Source organism: Perognathus longimembris, chromosome 1, assembly GCF_023159225.1.
Source record: "Perognathus longimembris pacificus isolate PPM17 chromosome 1, ASM2315922v1, whole genome shotgun sequence".
Classification (NCBI taxonomy): Eukaryota; Metazoa; Chordata; class Mammalia; order Rodentia; family Heteromyidae; genus Perognathus; species Perognathus longimembris.
In genome coordinates, this window is record NC_063161.1 from 53,170,917 (window position 1) to 53,186,134 (window position 15,218).

The window sequence follows — 15,218 nt, forward strand, 5'->3', positions numbered from 1 at the left end:
ACTCCTGCAGTGACCATAGACTGTCCTTTGGGAAACTTAATGTTAGGACTGAGTTCTCTCCTTTCAGTGATGCATGACAGTTCCAAGAGAGTGTCCGAGACCCTGCAGGAGATCTACAGCAGCGAGTGGGATGGGCATGAAGACCTGAAGACCATTGTAGGGGTAAGGGCAGCTTGGGCATACCCATTCTTCCTCAAAAACTGTCCACAACTCAGCTCAGCTGAACATCTTCATCCAAGAATCTACTTCCCACTCTGCATTTGGATTGCATCAGCCTCTGGGTAGTGGGGAGAAACTACAATTGTTAGGGTACAAATGACTTTCCATAGCCCAGCACTGGTGGCTCATGCCTGTAATCCTAGCTATTCAGGAGGTTGAGATCTGAGGATCAAACCCAATTTGGACAGGAAAACCTGTGAGACTCTTAATTCCAGTTAACCACCAGAAAGCTGAAAGTAAAGCTGTGGCTTGAGTGAAATAGCTAAGGCTCAAGCCTTGAGTTCAAGCCCCCCGACTAGCAAAAAAAGAAAGTTTTCCCTAATCTGTGGATTCCTTTGGCTTTGATCTGCTCTCCCCTTTTAGAACTTTCATCTCATGAAGATGGATTGTTTTTGAAAACTGATCTTATACAGTTACTTCTTGTCCCAACTTTCCCTCTCAGCTTTTTCTCTAAGCTCCTGAGTCCTGGGCTTTGATGGTGTGATTCTGTTCTCCATCTCTTAATGTGTGTCTGCTGTCCTACTGGATAGTTCCTGAGGGCAGGCTTGGCTTAACTCTTCTTATTCTGACTTTTCCCCACAACCTATTTTAAATACAGTGCTACAAAAAGGCTTTTTACAGGAAGAATCTGAGTATTCCCTAGTATAAGGCTGCTGAGAAGTGAGAGCTCTCACTGCCCTGCCTCTTTTCCACAGAATAATGATCTCCTTTGGGAGGACTATGAAGAGAAACTGACTGACCAGGTTTTAAGGACCATGGAAAACTATGTGGCCCAGTTCAGCGAGATTAAGGTACTTAATTTGTAGAGTCAAAGCTAGGCTGTGGGGCTGGGGATATGGCCTAGTGGCAAGAGTGCCTGCCTCATATACATGAGGCCCTGGGTTCGATTCCCCAGCACCACATATACAGAAAATGGCCAGAAGTGGCGCTGTGGCTCAAGTGGCAGAGTACTAGCCTTGAGCAAAAAGAAGCCAGGGACAGTGCTCAGGCCTGAGTCCTTAAAAAAATAAAATAAAATAAATTTAAAAAAGCTAGGCTGTGAAGCCAGGTGCCAGTGGTTCTCACTGTAATCCTAGCTACTCAAAAGGGTGAGATCTGAAGATTGTGATTCAAAGCCATCCCAGGCAGGATACTCTGAGACTCTTATCTCCAATTAAGTCACAGAAAAAGCTGGAAGTGGTGCTATGGCTCAAGTGGTAGAGTGCTATCCTTGAGCAAAAGGAGGTCAGGGACAGTGCCCAGGCCCAGAGTTCAAGCCTCAGGACCGGCATACATACATACACACACACACACACACACACACACACACACACACACACACACACACACACACACGATAGGCTGTAAGCCAGGCACTGGTGACTCACCCCTGTAATCCTAGCTATTCAGAAGGCTGAGATCTAAGGATTGTGGTTCAAAGCCATTCTGTGAGACTTTTATCTCCACTAAACCGCAAAAAACGCCAGGCTTGGAGCTTTAGCCCAACTGATAGAGCACTAGCCTCCAGGCCCTGAGTGCAAGACCCAAGACTGGCACAAAAAAAGAAAAGGCTGTGGATTGCCTATACTGATTAGAAAATAGATCAGGTTAAACATTACTAGTAGCCATGGAGCCCAGAGTTAAGAATGAACTTGCATAGCTCAGGAGAAGGTTTAAGGTTGAAGGTTAGACAAGGTTAAGGTTGAGGGTTATGTTTAAAGTTAGATTTCAGGCTCAGTGATCAGTGAATGAGATCCTAGTCAAGGCATACTTTTTTCCTTGGAAGCAGGTCTTCCTATGTACGCAGACTGGCCTCACGTTTGCTATCTGCTACTCAAGTGTTTCTGGCCTATGATTCTAGCTACTCAAGAGCCTGAGATCTGAGGATCAAAGCCAGCCCAAGCAGATAAACCCTCGAGACTCCTATCTCCAAATAACCAACAAAAAACTGAAAGTAGAAGCATGGTTCACAAGGTAGCAGGCTCTCAACTGTAGTGGGGAGATGTAGGGTGGGGAGAGCCACACACCAAACCACACAATGAGGACACAGGATGATCAACAGCTCAAGACCCTGTTCTAGCCCAGGTATCAGCACAAAACACAAAACAAAAACCAAACCCAAACTGCTATCCACCTGCCTCAGACACCTGAGTCCTGGATTATAGATGTCCGCTACAATACCCAGCTAGAGCATCCTTTTAATATGTGAGAAACAATTAACAGGACTGAAAGTCTTCATCTTCTAGAAGAAGAAACATAGAAGACAGTTATCTTCAAATACTGGAAATTCTGGTAGGTAAAAGAAAAACTTAACATATTCTAAACTTTTCCAGAAGGCAGAGTTCCACTTAATTTATTCATTCAACTAAACTTATTAAACATCTACTCTGTTGGGTACTGTGCTGATTTTAGATTAAGAGGAAGAAACCAGAGGGAGGCAGACTGAGGTTTCTAAGTTTATGCTAACAATTAACTTTTCCAGGAAGTGCAATACTGAGGTTTCAACACAGGGCCTTGTGCTTGCCTAGCAGGTGCCCTACCACTAAAGCCAGGACCCCAGCCCTTAAACTTGACTTTGAAGTTAACGATTTCTAACAATTAAATGAGGTTGTTCTCTGCTGAAGTAGAAGTTGAACTTCTTTTTTAAATTTTATTATTTTTTAATCTTTAGTTATACAAAGGAGTTGTCATTTAACAAAGCAGTTTAGAAAAACAGGTGCTTCTCGATCAGTGTCATTCCTCTCATCACTCTCACCCATCCCCTCCCTCACTTTTCTTAATTTTGTAGGATCTACATAGAATTCTTGACTGCATTCTAGAAGTTGAACTTTTGCTTATATTAGACACTGTAGAGTTGCTTCATTGTAGAGTAACTTCATCAGATGTTAGTCACAGGCTGGAGCTGTGGCTCAGTGGTAGAGCTTACCTAGCATTTATGAGGTCCTACGTTTGATCCTCACCACCACCAAAAAACAACAACAGAGGAAGAGGAAGTTGGGTATTATAATCACCCAGATCTTTTCAGATCATGTGGCTGAGAGGACAAGATGGGCTAATAACATCGTAGTTCTGATGAGATTGAGTAGTTTTTCTCACTTCTTACAATCATTTGTGATGTTTACTGGGCTTTAGAGTTCTCTCAGCACTTTATTACTCAGTTCAACTTCTGATCCAAAATATTGCTTGTGTAGGGCAGAAGAGGATCCTGAGGCCTCAGAAGAGATGGGCCTTAATCTAGGTCACAAGGTCAATAATCAGCAGATCTGGGACTAAGACCAGACTAAGACTTTCAGTTGAGTGGAATTCTCAGAATTGTTTCTCCTGGAGGAAAACCAGTTTATATGGTTTCATAAGAATTATTTATTGGCTGGGAATGTGGCTTAGTGGTAGAGTGCTTGACTAACATACATGAAGCTCTGGGTTGGATTCCTTAGTACCATATAAACAGCAAAAGCTGGAAGTGGCGCTGTGGATCAAGTGGTAGAGTGCTAGCCTTGAGCACAAAGAGGCTCAGCCATAGGGCTGGGGATATAGCCTAGTGGCAAGAGTGCCTGCCTCGGATACACGAGGCCCTAGGTTCGATTCCCCAGCACCACATATACAGAAAACGGCCAGAAGTGGCGCTGTGGCTCAAGTGGCAGAGTGCTAGCCTTGAGTGGAAGAAGCCAGGGACAGTGCTCAGGCCCTGAGTCCAAGGCCCAGAACTGGCCAAAAAAAAAAAAAAGAGGCTCAGGCATAGTGACCAGCCCCTGAATTCAAGCCTAGGACCAGCAAACAAAGAAAGTATTTATTTACACTGGGCATTGGTGCCTCACACCTATAATACTAGCTACTCGCCTATAATTCTAGCTACTCGGGATGGGAGGCTGAGATCTAAAGATCACAATTCAAAGGCAGCCCAGGCAGGAAAGTATGTGAAACTCTTATCTCCACTTAACCATCAGAAAACTAGAATTGGGGGCTGGGGATATAGCCTAGTGGCAGGAGTGCCTGCCTCGGATACACAAGGCCCTAGGTTCGATTCCCCAGCACCATATATACAGAAAACGGCCAGAAGCGGCGCTGTGGCTCAAGTGGCGGAGTGCTAGCCTTGAGCGGGAAGAAGCCAGGGACAGTGCTCAGGCCCTGAGTCCAAGGCCCAGGACTGGCCAAAAAAAGAAAAAAAAGAAAAAGAAAAGAAAACTAGAATTGGTGCTATGGCTCAAAGTGGTAGAGCACTAGCCTTGAGCAAAGAGCTCAGGGATAGCACCCATGCCCTGTGTTTATCTAGTGCCCGTACTATTGTTATGCCAGATTTCCGGTCCCCAAAGACCACCAAGGAGTCAATACCGATGCAAATGCACGAGAGTCTTTATTGCAGGCTCGAGCCTGGACTCTCAACCATCACCAACACAGGGGATCAGGATTGAGAGCCCTAGCCCTCAGATAGGCAGGGTTTTTATTGTGATTACAACAGGGGCAGGGTATTTCCAACGTGGCAGATACTTGATTGGATGACATTTAACAAGCAAGTCTTGTCCTATTTCTATTGGCTATCTACCCTTTCAGTTACCTATTTTGGCTTTGATAATGGGAACTGGCCTCGATATCCGGAATTGACAACAGGTGGTCACGTAGCACTGATGCAGGGGGTTAGTGTAGGGGGTAGAGCAAGTCACAAATGGGATAAGCAAGGATGTTTACAGAAGCAGAATATTGCGGTCAGGCTGACCTAGTACCAACTTTATTTTAACAATTGCGACCATGTTTTCCCATTACCACTAAGCAAGCTTGAGCGGGCTAAAACAATCCAGTCCTCAATCATAAGTAAACCAACCCAACAGTTACCATGGCATTTCTACTACTATTATGGTTATTTCTATAGTGTATGATTATGGTCAATTTTTTTACTGTCCGTTACCATGGTTGTTACCCAGGTACAGAGGGGAACAAGGGCTCCCTACATTTTTAAATGTCAAACTCTAAGAAACTAGTCTTACGTGTGGGGGTGCAGCCCTCTATCATGGAGTCATTACCAGAATTTAGAAGCTGTTATAATTTTAACACTAAAACTTATATTTAGTTACTCCAGTTTTCAGGTCAGCCCTTACACTATCAGAGTTAGAACCTCAAACTTTCACTAGGATTTTTTGCTCACCTCTGATGCTCTACCATTTGAGCTATGCCTTCAGTCCAGCATTTTGCTGCTTAATTGGAGATAATTTTGAGGACTTTTCTGCCCAGGCTAACTTCAACCACAATCTTCAGATCTCAGCCTTCTGAGTAGCTAGAATTACAGGTGTGAGCCACAGGTTTTTGACATGCTTTATTGAATCCCCCCCCCCCCCCAAACACACCTGAGAAGTCCTGTGAAGGAGATCCTGGGGCAGGAAGGAGAATTTGATAATGAGATCCAGGAATCCTACCTCCCTGTTATGCACATCTGACCACTGACAAGTAGATGTCATCTGCGCCCTTTCTCATCACCCTGAACTAGGAGAGAATTGCCAAGCGTGGTCGGAAACTTGTGGACTATGACAGTGCCCGGCACCACCTGGAGGCAGTGCAGAATGCTAAGAAGAAAGATGATGCCAAAGCTGCCAAGGTAGCAAGACAAAACAGCCCATTCAAACCTTCCTGTGCCCCACCCCAGAGGGGTGGCCGGTGCTCCATGCAGGAAATGATCAGCACAGCACTCAGTGTCCTAAAGGAAATCTGTTTTCTTCTGAGCCTGCTGCTGTAGGGATAGCCAGTCTTAAGGCTGGGGGTCAGATGGGTCTGGGAAAGGGAGAGGGTTGTTCCTGGAAACCCACAAAAGATGAAGGCGACAGCTTATAAGTCATGGTGTCCCAGCAGAGGGGGGTTTGACTTGTCACTTTTACCCCTTAGGCTGAGGAAGAATTCACCAAAGCCCAGAACGTCTTTGAAGACCTGAACCAGGAACTCCTGGAGGAGCTGCCCCTCCTTTATAACAGGTAACAATTGAGATTCACAAGAGTGGGGACTCCTGGGCCATCCACAGCCCACATCCGGCGCCTGGTAACCAGACCACTGGTCCAAAAGTGGGAGGTAGCCTCAGCCTTGCCACTAACTTGCTGGCAAGCTGCCCTGTCTCTCTAGGCCCTGGTTTCTTCACCTCCAATATGGAGATAACCATCCTTGCCCTGCCAGCTTTTCTGGGTCTGAAGACGAGGTGCTGCTTGGGTAGGGAAGATCTTGCCACACCGCATGGATCTGCTCAGTGGAGTGTGTGTTAAGTCAAACCAGCTTGGTTGATAGACATCTAGATTTACATAGATTAGCCGTGGGAGGATAATTAATGAGGAGTTCTTACTTCACACTAGACAAAAGTGTTTAAGATTTAAACTTTTCCACATTGAAAGAGAAATCTGGGGGCTGGGAATATGGCCTAGTGGTAGAGTTCTTTCCTCGTATACATGAACCCCGGGTTTGATTCCTCAGCACCACGTCTATAGAAAAAGCCAGAAGGAGCACTGTAGCTCAAATGGTAAAGTGCTAGCCTTGAGCAAAAAGAAGCCAGGGACAGTGCTCAGGCCCTGAGTTCAAGCCCCAGGACTGGCAAGAAAAATGAATAAATAAATAGAGAAATCTGGTCAGAAACTTCACTTTGTATGTTTGCCAGTGCTAGGGTTTAAACTCGGTGCCTGGGTGCCGTCTCAGCTTTTCCACTCAAGGCTGGCACTCTCCCATTTGAGCCCCAGCTCTACTTTTGGCTTTTTGGTAAGTTAGAGATAAGAGTGTCAGGGACTTTCCTGCCCAGGCTGCCTTGAATCTCAGATCCTCAGATCTCAGCCTCCTGAGTAGCTAGAATTACAGGCATGAGCCACCCATGCCCGGTCAGCTTCACTTCTATTCTATGTTCACTGTACAAATATGCTGTAAAACAATTGTAGTCAGAACATTAGTATTGTTACTTAAAATTAGCCTATATGTGATGTAGCTTTATTTTATTTTTATTTGGAGACAGAGTCTCACTATGTAGCCCAGGCTGCCTTAAACCTGTGATCCTCCTACCTTAGCTGGATTACAGGCATGTGCCATTATGCCCAACTGATACAATAAAGCCTTTTTTATTTTTATTTTTTTTCCAGTCCTGGGCCTTGGACTCAGGACCTGAGCACTGTCCCTGGCTTCTTTTTGCTCAAGGCTAGCACTCTGCCATTTGAGCCACAGTGCCACTTCTGGCCGTTTTCTATATATGTGGTGCTGAGGAATCAAACCCAGGGCTTCCGCTAAGTCATATTCCCAGCCTCTACAGTGCAGCCTTTTTTTTTTTTTTTTTGGCCAGTCCTGGGCCTTGGACTCAGGGCCTGAGCACTGTCCCTGGCTTCTTCCTGCTCAAGGCTAGCACTCTGCCACCTGAGCCACAGTGCCCCTTCTGGCCGTTTTCCATATATGTGGTGCTGGGGAATCGAACTGAGAGCTTCATGTGTAGGAGGCAAGCACTCTTGCCACTAGGCCATATTCCCAGCCACAATGCAGCCTTTTTAACAACTACACTTATTGTAAAATATTTATGGTGAGACTTCACATTCAAATAGAATTGAAATTTAGTACAGTCCCTTTCAATCTAAATGTCACTAATTCATTTACAGGAGAATTCCATTAAGTTGCACACAGGCATATTAGTACTGTATTACATTAAGAGAAAGAATAAGTACTTGTTATAATAATTGTAATTACATGGTCTCCTATTTATATAGCCGTTCAAAAAATTCTTCAACACACTTTCATGTCTACTTCAGCACTTTTAAGAGCTCAGATCAGATAGCTTCATGAAACTGGAGTTCTGTTAAACAATGGTGTCAGCCTGGGCTCAAGAGTCAAGGCTGTTCCTGGCCCAGCTCTGATGAGTTCAGATTCTGGAACTTCTGGGTCCTGGATGTGGTAGGATGCCTTGCTGAGAATCCTTGGTATTGGCCAGTTCTGGCTTAAGGACTTTGCATTTCAAACAAAGACTTTTTTTGGGGGTGGGGGTGGGCATTCCTGGGGCTTGAACTGTCCCTGAGCTTCTTTTGCTCAAGACTAGCACTCTACCACTTGAGCCACAACATCACTTCTGGCTTGTTCTGTTTATGTGATACTGAGGACTCGAACCCAGGGCTTCATGCATGCTAGGCAAACACTCTACCACTAAGCCACATTCTCAGCCCACAAAGACCTTTTTGATTGTCCCCTTATGTATGTGTCATTTGCCTCCTAATAGTCGCATCGGTTGTTACGTGACCATCTTCCAGAACATTTCCAACTTGAGGGATGTCTTCTACAGAGAGATGAGCAAGGTGAGTGACATCAGGCCCACTGAGACTCCTAAGTAGATTTTTCTAGGAAATAAAAAGTCAGCCTTGGTTTACATAATGCCTTTAAATATCTGTATTGGTAACCCAGATTTATCTCATGTTAAATAATAGCCTAAGATTGACTGGGTTGAACTCTAGGAAAGAGCACTAGTCATGTTATCAGAGTTCTCTCTATCTCCTTTAGCAACTGTGGAAGAGCAGCAAGCTTCAGCATGAATAAAGAAGTCAAGCCTTCAGGCCTATGGAAAGCTGTGGAGCAGGGGGAGGGGCTAAGCACAAGTGGGTTTCTTAGGTGATTGGTCTTCAGTAGCACCTGTCTTGCCAGTGACAAGCAGCCCGTAACATGACCTCATAGGGTCTTTTCTAGTCTGAGATCTTCTACTACAATATTATATTCACACATATTCCTCTCCACAGCTCCTTTGGTTAAATAATGATTTGCCTAGCTAATACTAAGATGATTTTTTATTCCCTGGACCACCTGGACCAACTGAGGCTTGAGCCTCAGTTATGGACCATGCTTTGAGAAAGCTGCTAGTCAGATGGACGCAGCAGGCCTTAGGACACAAAGAAATAAGAAGAAAGAGGGGGTGTTTTTGTGGCAGGGAGTGGGAGGAGTGACTGCAGAGCAGAGTGGATAGAGGATGAGGTCTGGTGGAGTGGGTGATTTGGCGTTCCCATTTGGCTAGCATCCTGTTCTTTCTTTCTGGCTCTAGCTGAACCACAATCTCTATGAGGTGATGAGCAAACTGGAGAAGCAACATTCCAGCAAAGTTTTTGTGGTGAAGGGACTGTCAAGGTGAGCGGCTTCCAAGGCTTTTCTGTACCACTTGTCTCGTGGGAACATACCAACAGCCTCAGCTCCAGTCCAGAATCCAGGCCTTGCCTTTCCCTTTCTCAATGTGGCCTTTGACAGCAAGTATATAACCCTACAAAGATAATAGGTAACCCTAGCTGTTAAGGAAGCTGAGATCTGAGGACCATGGTTCAAAGCCAGCCCAGGCAGAAAACTCTGATCTCCAGTTAACCAGCAGAAAACCAGAAGTGGACTGTGGCTCAAGTCATAGAGCACCAACTTTGAGGAGAAAAAGCAAAAGCATAAGGCCTTGAATTCAAGCCTCAGTCCCAGTCCTGGCATATATTCTCATTCTCTCTCTCTCTCTCTCTCTCTCTCTCTCTCTCTCTCTCTCTCTCTCTCTCTCTCTCTCTCCATATACCTATACATTTAAAATACATTATAGCTGGGCACCAGTGGCTCACATCTGTAATCCTAGCTACTCAGGAGTCCGAGATCTGAGGATCATGTTTTGTAGCTGGCCCAGGCAGAAGAATCTCTATGAGACTCTTATCTTCAATTAACCACTCAAAAACCAGAAGTGGAGCTGTGGCTTAGTTGGTAGAGTACTAGCCTTGAGCACAACGAGGCTCAGGGACAGCACCCAAGCTCTGAGTTCCAGCTCTACAACTGACCCCCCCCCCAATATATGTATATTATATATGTATATAATATTTACATAAATATGATTTAAATGTATATAATCTTTTTCATGAAATCTTTCAGACATAACTAAAAGTATAAAGAATAATGCATGCCGGGCTGGGAATATGGCCTAGTGACAAGAGTGCTTGCCTTGTATACATAAAGCCCTAGGTTTGATTCCTCAGCACCACATCTATAGAAAACGGCCAGAAGTGGAGCTGTGGCTCAAGTTGGCAGAGTGCTAGCCTTCAGCAAAAAGAAGCCAGTGATAGTGCTCAGGCCCTGAGTTCAAGCCCCAGGACTGGCCAAAAAAAAAAAAAAGAAGAATGCCACAAGTAGCCATCTACCTATCACCAGACTTAAGAACTGTTGTAAATGTAGTTGAAGCTTCCAGTGTCCCTTCTTCTGTCATTTTTCTATTCCTGCCCTCACCACAGTAACTACTGGTTTAATTCAGTATTTAGTATCTCCATGGATGTCTTTTTTTTTTTACTTGATTTCACAGACACACAAAATACTGTTTCATGTTCTTAAATTTTATATACATGAATTCACATTGTATATATTTTTCTTCAGTTTTTTGTTCTATTTTGTTGTGTCTCGAGAAAGGCTGTCACTAGGTAGCCAAGGCTGGCTTGAAAATTCTGTCTGTGTCTGTCTTTTTCTCTTTGTCCTCAGGTTATCATAGTTCAATAGGGAAAACAAAGTAAAGAGGAGATTACAGGTGTAACGTACTTTGATTGGGCTAAACCAAGGAGAAGCAGGAAAGGAGTTGAGGCCCCAGTGTAATGGGATGAGGGTCTGATGGAGGGAGCCAGGCTGAAGAGCCAACAGGTGGGGAGCCAGCCAGGACAGTGGGCAGACAGGGGTGCAGTTGGCATAGTGCAGAGCTGGGAAGTGGGGAGAAGCAGAGGTGAGGACCAGATCCTGGGGAGCTCACAGGGAAAGAGAGCCCACTGCTGTGGCTGTGGGATGTATGAAAGGCTTTTATAGTTCTGGTTTTATTTATTCATCCATCCATTCATTTGTTTGTGGTGCTGGGGATCAAACCTAGCTTTGCACAAGCTAGGCCAGTGCTCCACCAATGTGTCTCTTTTAATTTTTTTGAAAAATTAATTAGCTAATTGTTTTTGCAGTGCTGGGGGGATCCAACTTAGGGCCCTCAAAAGGTTTTACATAAGAAGAGTGGCATAAAGAGATTTACCTTTCAGAAAGATCATTAGAGCTGCAGCAAGGGAAATGAGACTGAAAGGGATCAAAGTACAGGAGACTCATTAGGTTGTCTCAGCAAACAAAATGTGGGCTAGCTTTGAACTCAGTCTTCTTGTCTCAGCCTCCTGAGTGCTAGGACTACAGGGGTGAGCACCTTGACTGCCATTTCTTGTGAATCCTGTGAAGTTTCTCTAAGGTCTCTACATAAAATGGGATTTGGGAATTATAATGTGTCACCAGGCCTTCCTCCTTCATAGACATCGCCAGATTGCTCTAGGAAGTGATTGTTCCAGTTTATGACTTGTCAGCCACGGGTGGGAGCCTATGTGCTTCTATATTCTTACTGCATGTGAAATTCTCTCCCAAGCCCATGAGAGAAAATGAAATTCTTTGTGGTTTTATAAGCCACAAGTGCCACACTTGCTAGCTCTTCTGAGCATTGTTTCATAGTCCGGTTGATGATTTAAAGTCCTCCTCTGTGACTTTCCCATTTATCCTTTCCCTATTTTCAGTTGCATTGAAGAAATTGGTTGATGTGAGGTTTTTATTGGCATATTCTGGATACTAATCCTTTCATTGTATGCATGCACATATCTTTTTTACCAATCTATATGGCATACTTTTTTTTTTCTTTTTGGGATGCTGTCTTTCACCTTCATAATGGGGTCAGCAACTCTCTGGTCCCTTGGAATATGATTCCTTGCTCTTTCCAAAGCTTTCATTTAGGGCTGGGAATTGGCTTACTGGTAGAGTGCTTGCCTAGCATGCATCAAGCCCTGGGTTCGATTCCTTAGTACCACACAAACAGAAAAAGTGGAAGTGGTGCTGTAGCTCAAGTGGTAGAGTGCCTGCCTTGAGCAAAAAGAAGCCAGGGACAGGGCCCAGACCGTGAGTTCAAGTCTCAGGACTGGCAAAAAAAAAAATTTTTTTTTTGTTTAGGAAGTTTCAGTGCATTCTTACTGTGCACCAGGCCTTAGGAATCCAATAAACATAGGAGACTTGGTCTTTGCCTAGTGACATTCACAAAATGTTGCAAGTACAAAACTTGTACCTAAGGAGACAAAGACCAAAGGATACAAATTTGTTGGCACTCTACCACTTTTGCCATAGCTCCACTTCTGGCTTTTTTTGTGGTTAACTGGAGATAGAGTCTCATAGACTTTTCCTGCCCAGGCTGGCTTCCAACCTTGACCCTCAGATCTCAACCTCCTGAGTCGCTAGAATTACAAATGTGAGCCACCCGCACCCAGCAAAGTTGTTCCTCCCCCTACCCCCTCTCCTCTCCTTAGGTCCTGAGCCTTCTAAATGTAGAGAGTCCTAGGATGCTAGTGCTAGAAAGAACCTTGTCGTTCAACATGTCCTATATCAGAAGTTCCCACTGGGTGAGAACTAAGTTTCTCTCCAGTTCTGATCCTCAGCCTTAGGCCCAGGATACAGCACTTAGTTGGAGCCTGTCACATTGGTCGTGAGTTGTTTTATCTTCTGGTGGATGGAAAATGGGAGGCATACAAGGAGGAAGTAGGATTCAAGCTACTGTTGGCTGGCAAGTCCTCAGCACCAGCACAGTCCAGAGCACACAGTAGGACAACTGTGTGCTGGTCCTGCCAGATATGGTCTATAAAGCTGCCACAAACTTGAGTACTGAATCAGTGCTCATTCCAACACAGGGTTAGATGTCAAACAGCCTCCAGTGGCAATTGTGTGTGTGTGTGTGTGTGTGTGTGTGTGTGTGTGTGTGTGTGTGTGCTTTTTCAAATCAATGCTGGAGCTCTACCACTTGAGCCACAGCTCCACTTCTGGCATTTTGGTGTTGACTAGAGATCAGAATCTCATAGACTTTCTTCCTGGGCTGGCTTTGTACTTCCATCCTCAGAACTCGGCCTCTTGAGTAATCAGGCTCAGCTTGATTACAGGCATGAGCCACCAGCTCCGAGCATCAGTGACATTTTAATCAACTAACTACTGCATAACCTTGCCTTCTGTGAGTTTGTGAGGTCTAATAATGCTGTCTCTTCATTAATACTGAACTCACAGCCACGAGCACCCTGAGTAAGTAACTCATGCCTGAATGCAGTTTGTGTAGTGCACATGCTTCTACTGCACAGCAGGTCATCATCAGCCAGGGTTCATTGGAAATAGCCAAGTCCCCAACAGAGAGGCACAAAACTACAAAAAGCATGATGAATCAGCTATTCGCAGTTTGAGAGCTGAAAGAAAAAGGCAGATGGTTCCTTATGAGATCTTAGCGGAGGAGTCGTGTGCCCAGTAGATCATTTTTCACCATGTGCACAGGTCCACAAATGACCAGAAGTATTGATTTGAAGCTTGCAAAGAAATCAGTAGGTAAATCCAAAACCTGCATGCTTCAACTCTGTAGCACCCATTAATCTTTTCTCTAGAGGAAATGTTTGTTATTCTAGTTTCTTTTTCTTCTCTCTTTTTCCATAATGGAGCTCATAGTACAGATAAAATTTTGCTATTTTATAGCATAAGTGTAACTGACAAACCACCATCATTCTAAATCGCTTTATTCTGTGTGTGTGTGTGTGTGTGTGTGTGTGTGTGTGTGTGTGTGTGTGTGTGCTACTGCTGATATTGGTAGTGCTTGAACTCAGGGTCTAGGTGCTGTCCCTGAGCTTTTTTACTCAAGGCTAGTGCTCTACCACTTGAGCCATAGCTCCAGGCTTTCAGCTTTTCGGTGGTTAATTTGGAGATAAGAGCCTCATGGACTTCCTTGCCCAGGCTGGCTTCAAATTGTGATCCTCAGATCTTTACCTCCTAGGTAGCTAGGAATATAGACACAAACTACCAGTACTCACTTCTGCTTTATTATGAGTGCAAGAACAGTGAAGTGACTGCAGAGTCTGACCCTGCTAAATCTGAACATGGTTCTTTTTCTAGTGGCCGCAAGAGCTCTTTAGTCATCTCTTCCCCAGTTCGTTCCTCTCTGGAGATCAGCTTCAGCCCTCCTACCTCTCCTACCAGTCCTTCTGCCAGCTCCTTGACCAGTGAGAGCGAAGCCATCCTGGCAGCAGAGGAAGACCTGCCACCTGAGTCAGCCCAGGGCCAAGATGATTTGGATATCAAAAAAAAGTCCTCAAAAGATGAAGGGATGGAGGAGGATGAGTGTGAAGGAAGCTCCTCTGAGGAGGAAGAGCCTCTGCCAACCTGCGATGGCTCCGCGCAGGCCCAGCCTTCTCCTGCTGCAGAGAGTGACAAGCCCCAAGAGGAAGATCTCCCTTGCTCCTCTTCCCCATCACCAGGCACATCCCTGACCCCCGCCCATCAGCCTCCTTCATCCATCCCGGAAGTAGTTCCCCGGACCCGCACCTCAAGTGAAGGAGCAGGACAACCCAAGAAGAAAGCCTCCATGCAGGGGACCTTGGCACCCCCTAGTAGACCCCCTCCACCCAGAGTCCCTGGGAGCCCCAGGCTCTCCTTGGGGAACATGCCATCCAGCCCGCCTGCCTCTGGAGGGGATTCACCCACCAGCCCCCGAGCCCTCCCCAGCCCTGGGACTCCAAGTCCTGGGGGCTCCTTAGAGGCCTCTGCTCATCCAGAACCTCCAGAGAAGCCGCTGAGAACTCCTGAGGCCTTGGAACAGGAGATGACCCCCAGTCCCAGCACAGAAGAGCTTTGCACTCCCCGCTCCTCGAGCACCTCTCAGGTAAGAAGGAATCTGATTGGATCTTTACTCCTTTTTTGGTGGTACTGGGGATTGAACTCAGCCCCAGGAATGCAGGGCAAGCACTCTATCACTTGAGTCACCTCCTAGCCCTTTGGTTTGTGTTTTGTTTCTGAGGCAGGATCTCACCAATTTTGCCTTTGCTTGGGCTCTTCTGGAACTGTGATCCTCCCATCTTTGCCTCTTATTTACCTGTGATCACCATTCCATTTATTTCTTTAATTTGTTTGGGCTATTCCTTTTTTTTTTTTTGCTGTACTGGGGTTTGAACTCAGGGCCTTGCACTTGTGAGACAGATACTCTACCACTTATGCCATGCTTCCAACAGCCCTCACTTAACATT

General features: G+C 45.3%; 1 protein-coding gene across 2 annotated transcripts in view; it reads left to right on the top strand.

Moving 5' to 3' along the window:
- Positions 1-15,218, top strand: part of Bin2 (bridging integrator 2) — a 37,539-nt gene that overhangs the window by 18,458 nt on the left and 3,863 nt on the right. The window contains exons 4-10 of one of the 2 annotated variants that reach the window (XM_048364223.1): positions 68-162; positions 915-1,010; positions 5,675-5,782; positions 6,067-6,152; positions 8,405-8,480; positions 9,215-9,297; positions 14,095-14,857. In XM_048364223.1, coding sequence (XP_048220180.1) covers positions 68-162; positions 915-1,010; positions 5,675-5,782; positions 6,067-6,152; positions 8,405-8,480; positions 9,215-9,297; positions 14,095-14,857 — 1,307 coding nt within the window. Of the gene's footprint in view, positions 1-67; positions 163-914; positions 1,011-5,674; positions 5,783-6,066; positions 6,153-8,404; positions 8,481-9,214; positions 9,298-14,091; positions 14,858-15,218 lie in introns of both variants that reach the window. The other variant, XM_048364217.1, reaches the window with a different exon arrangement.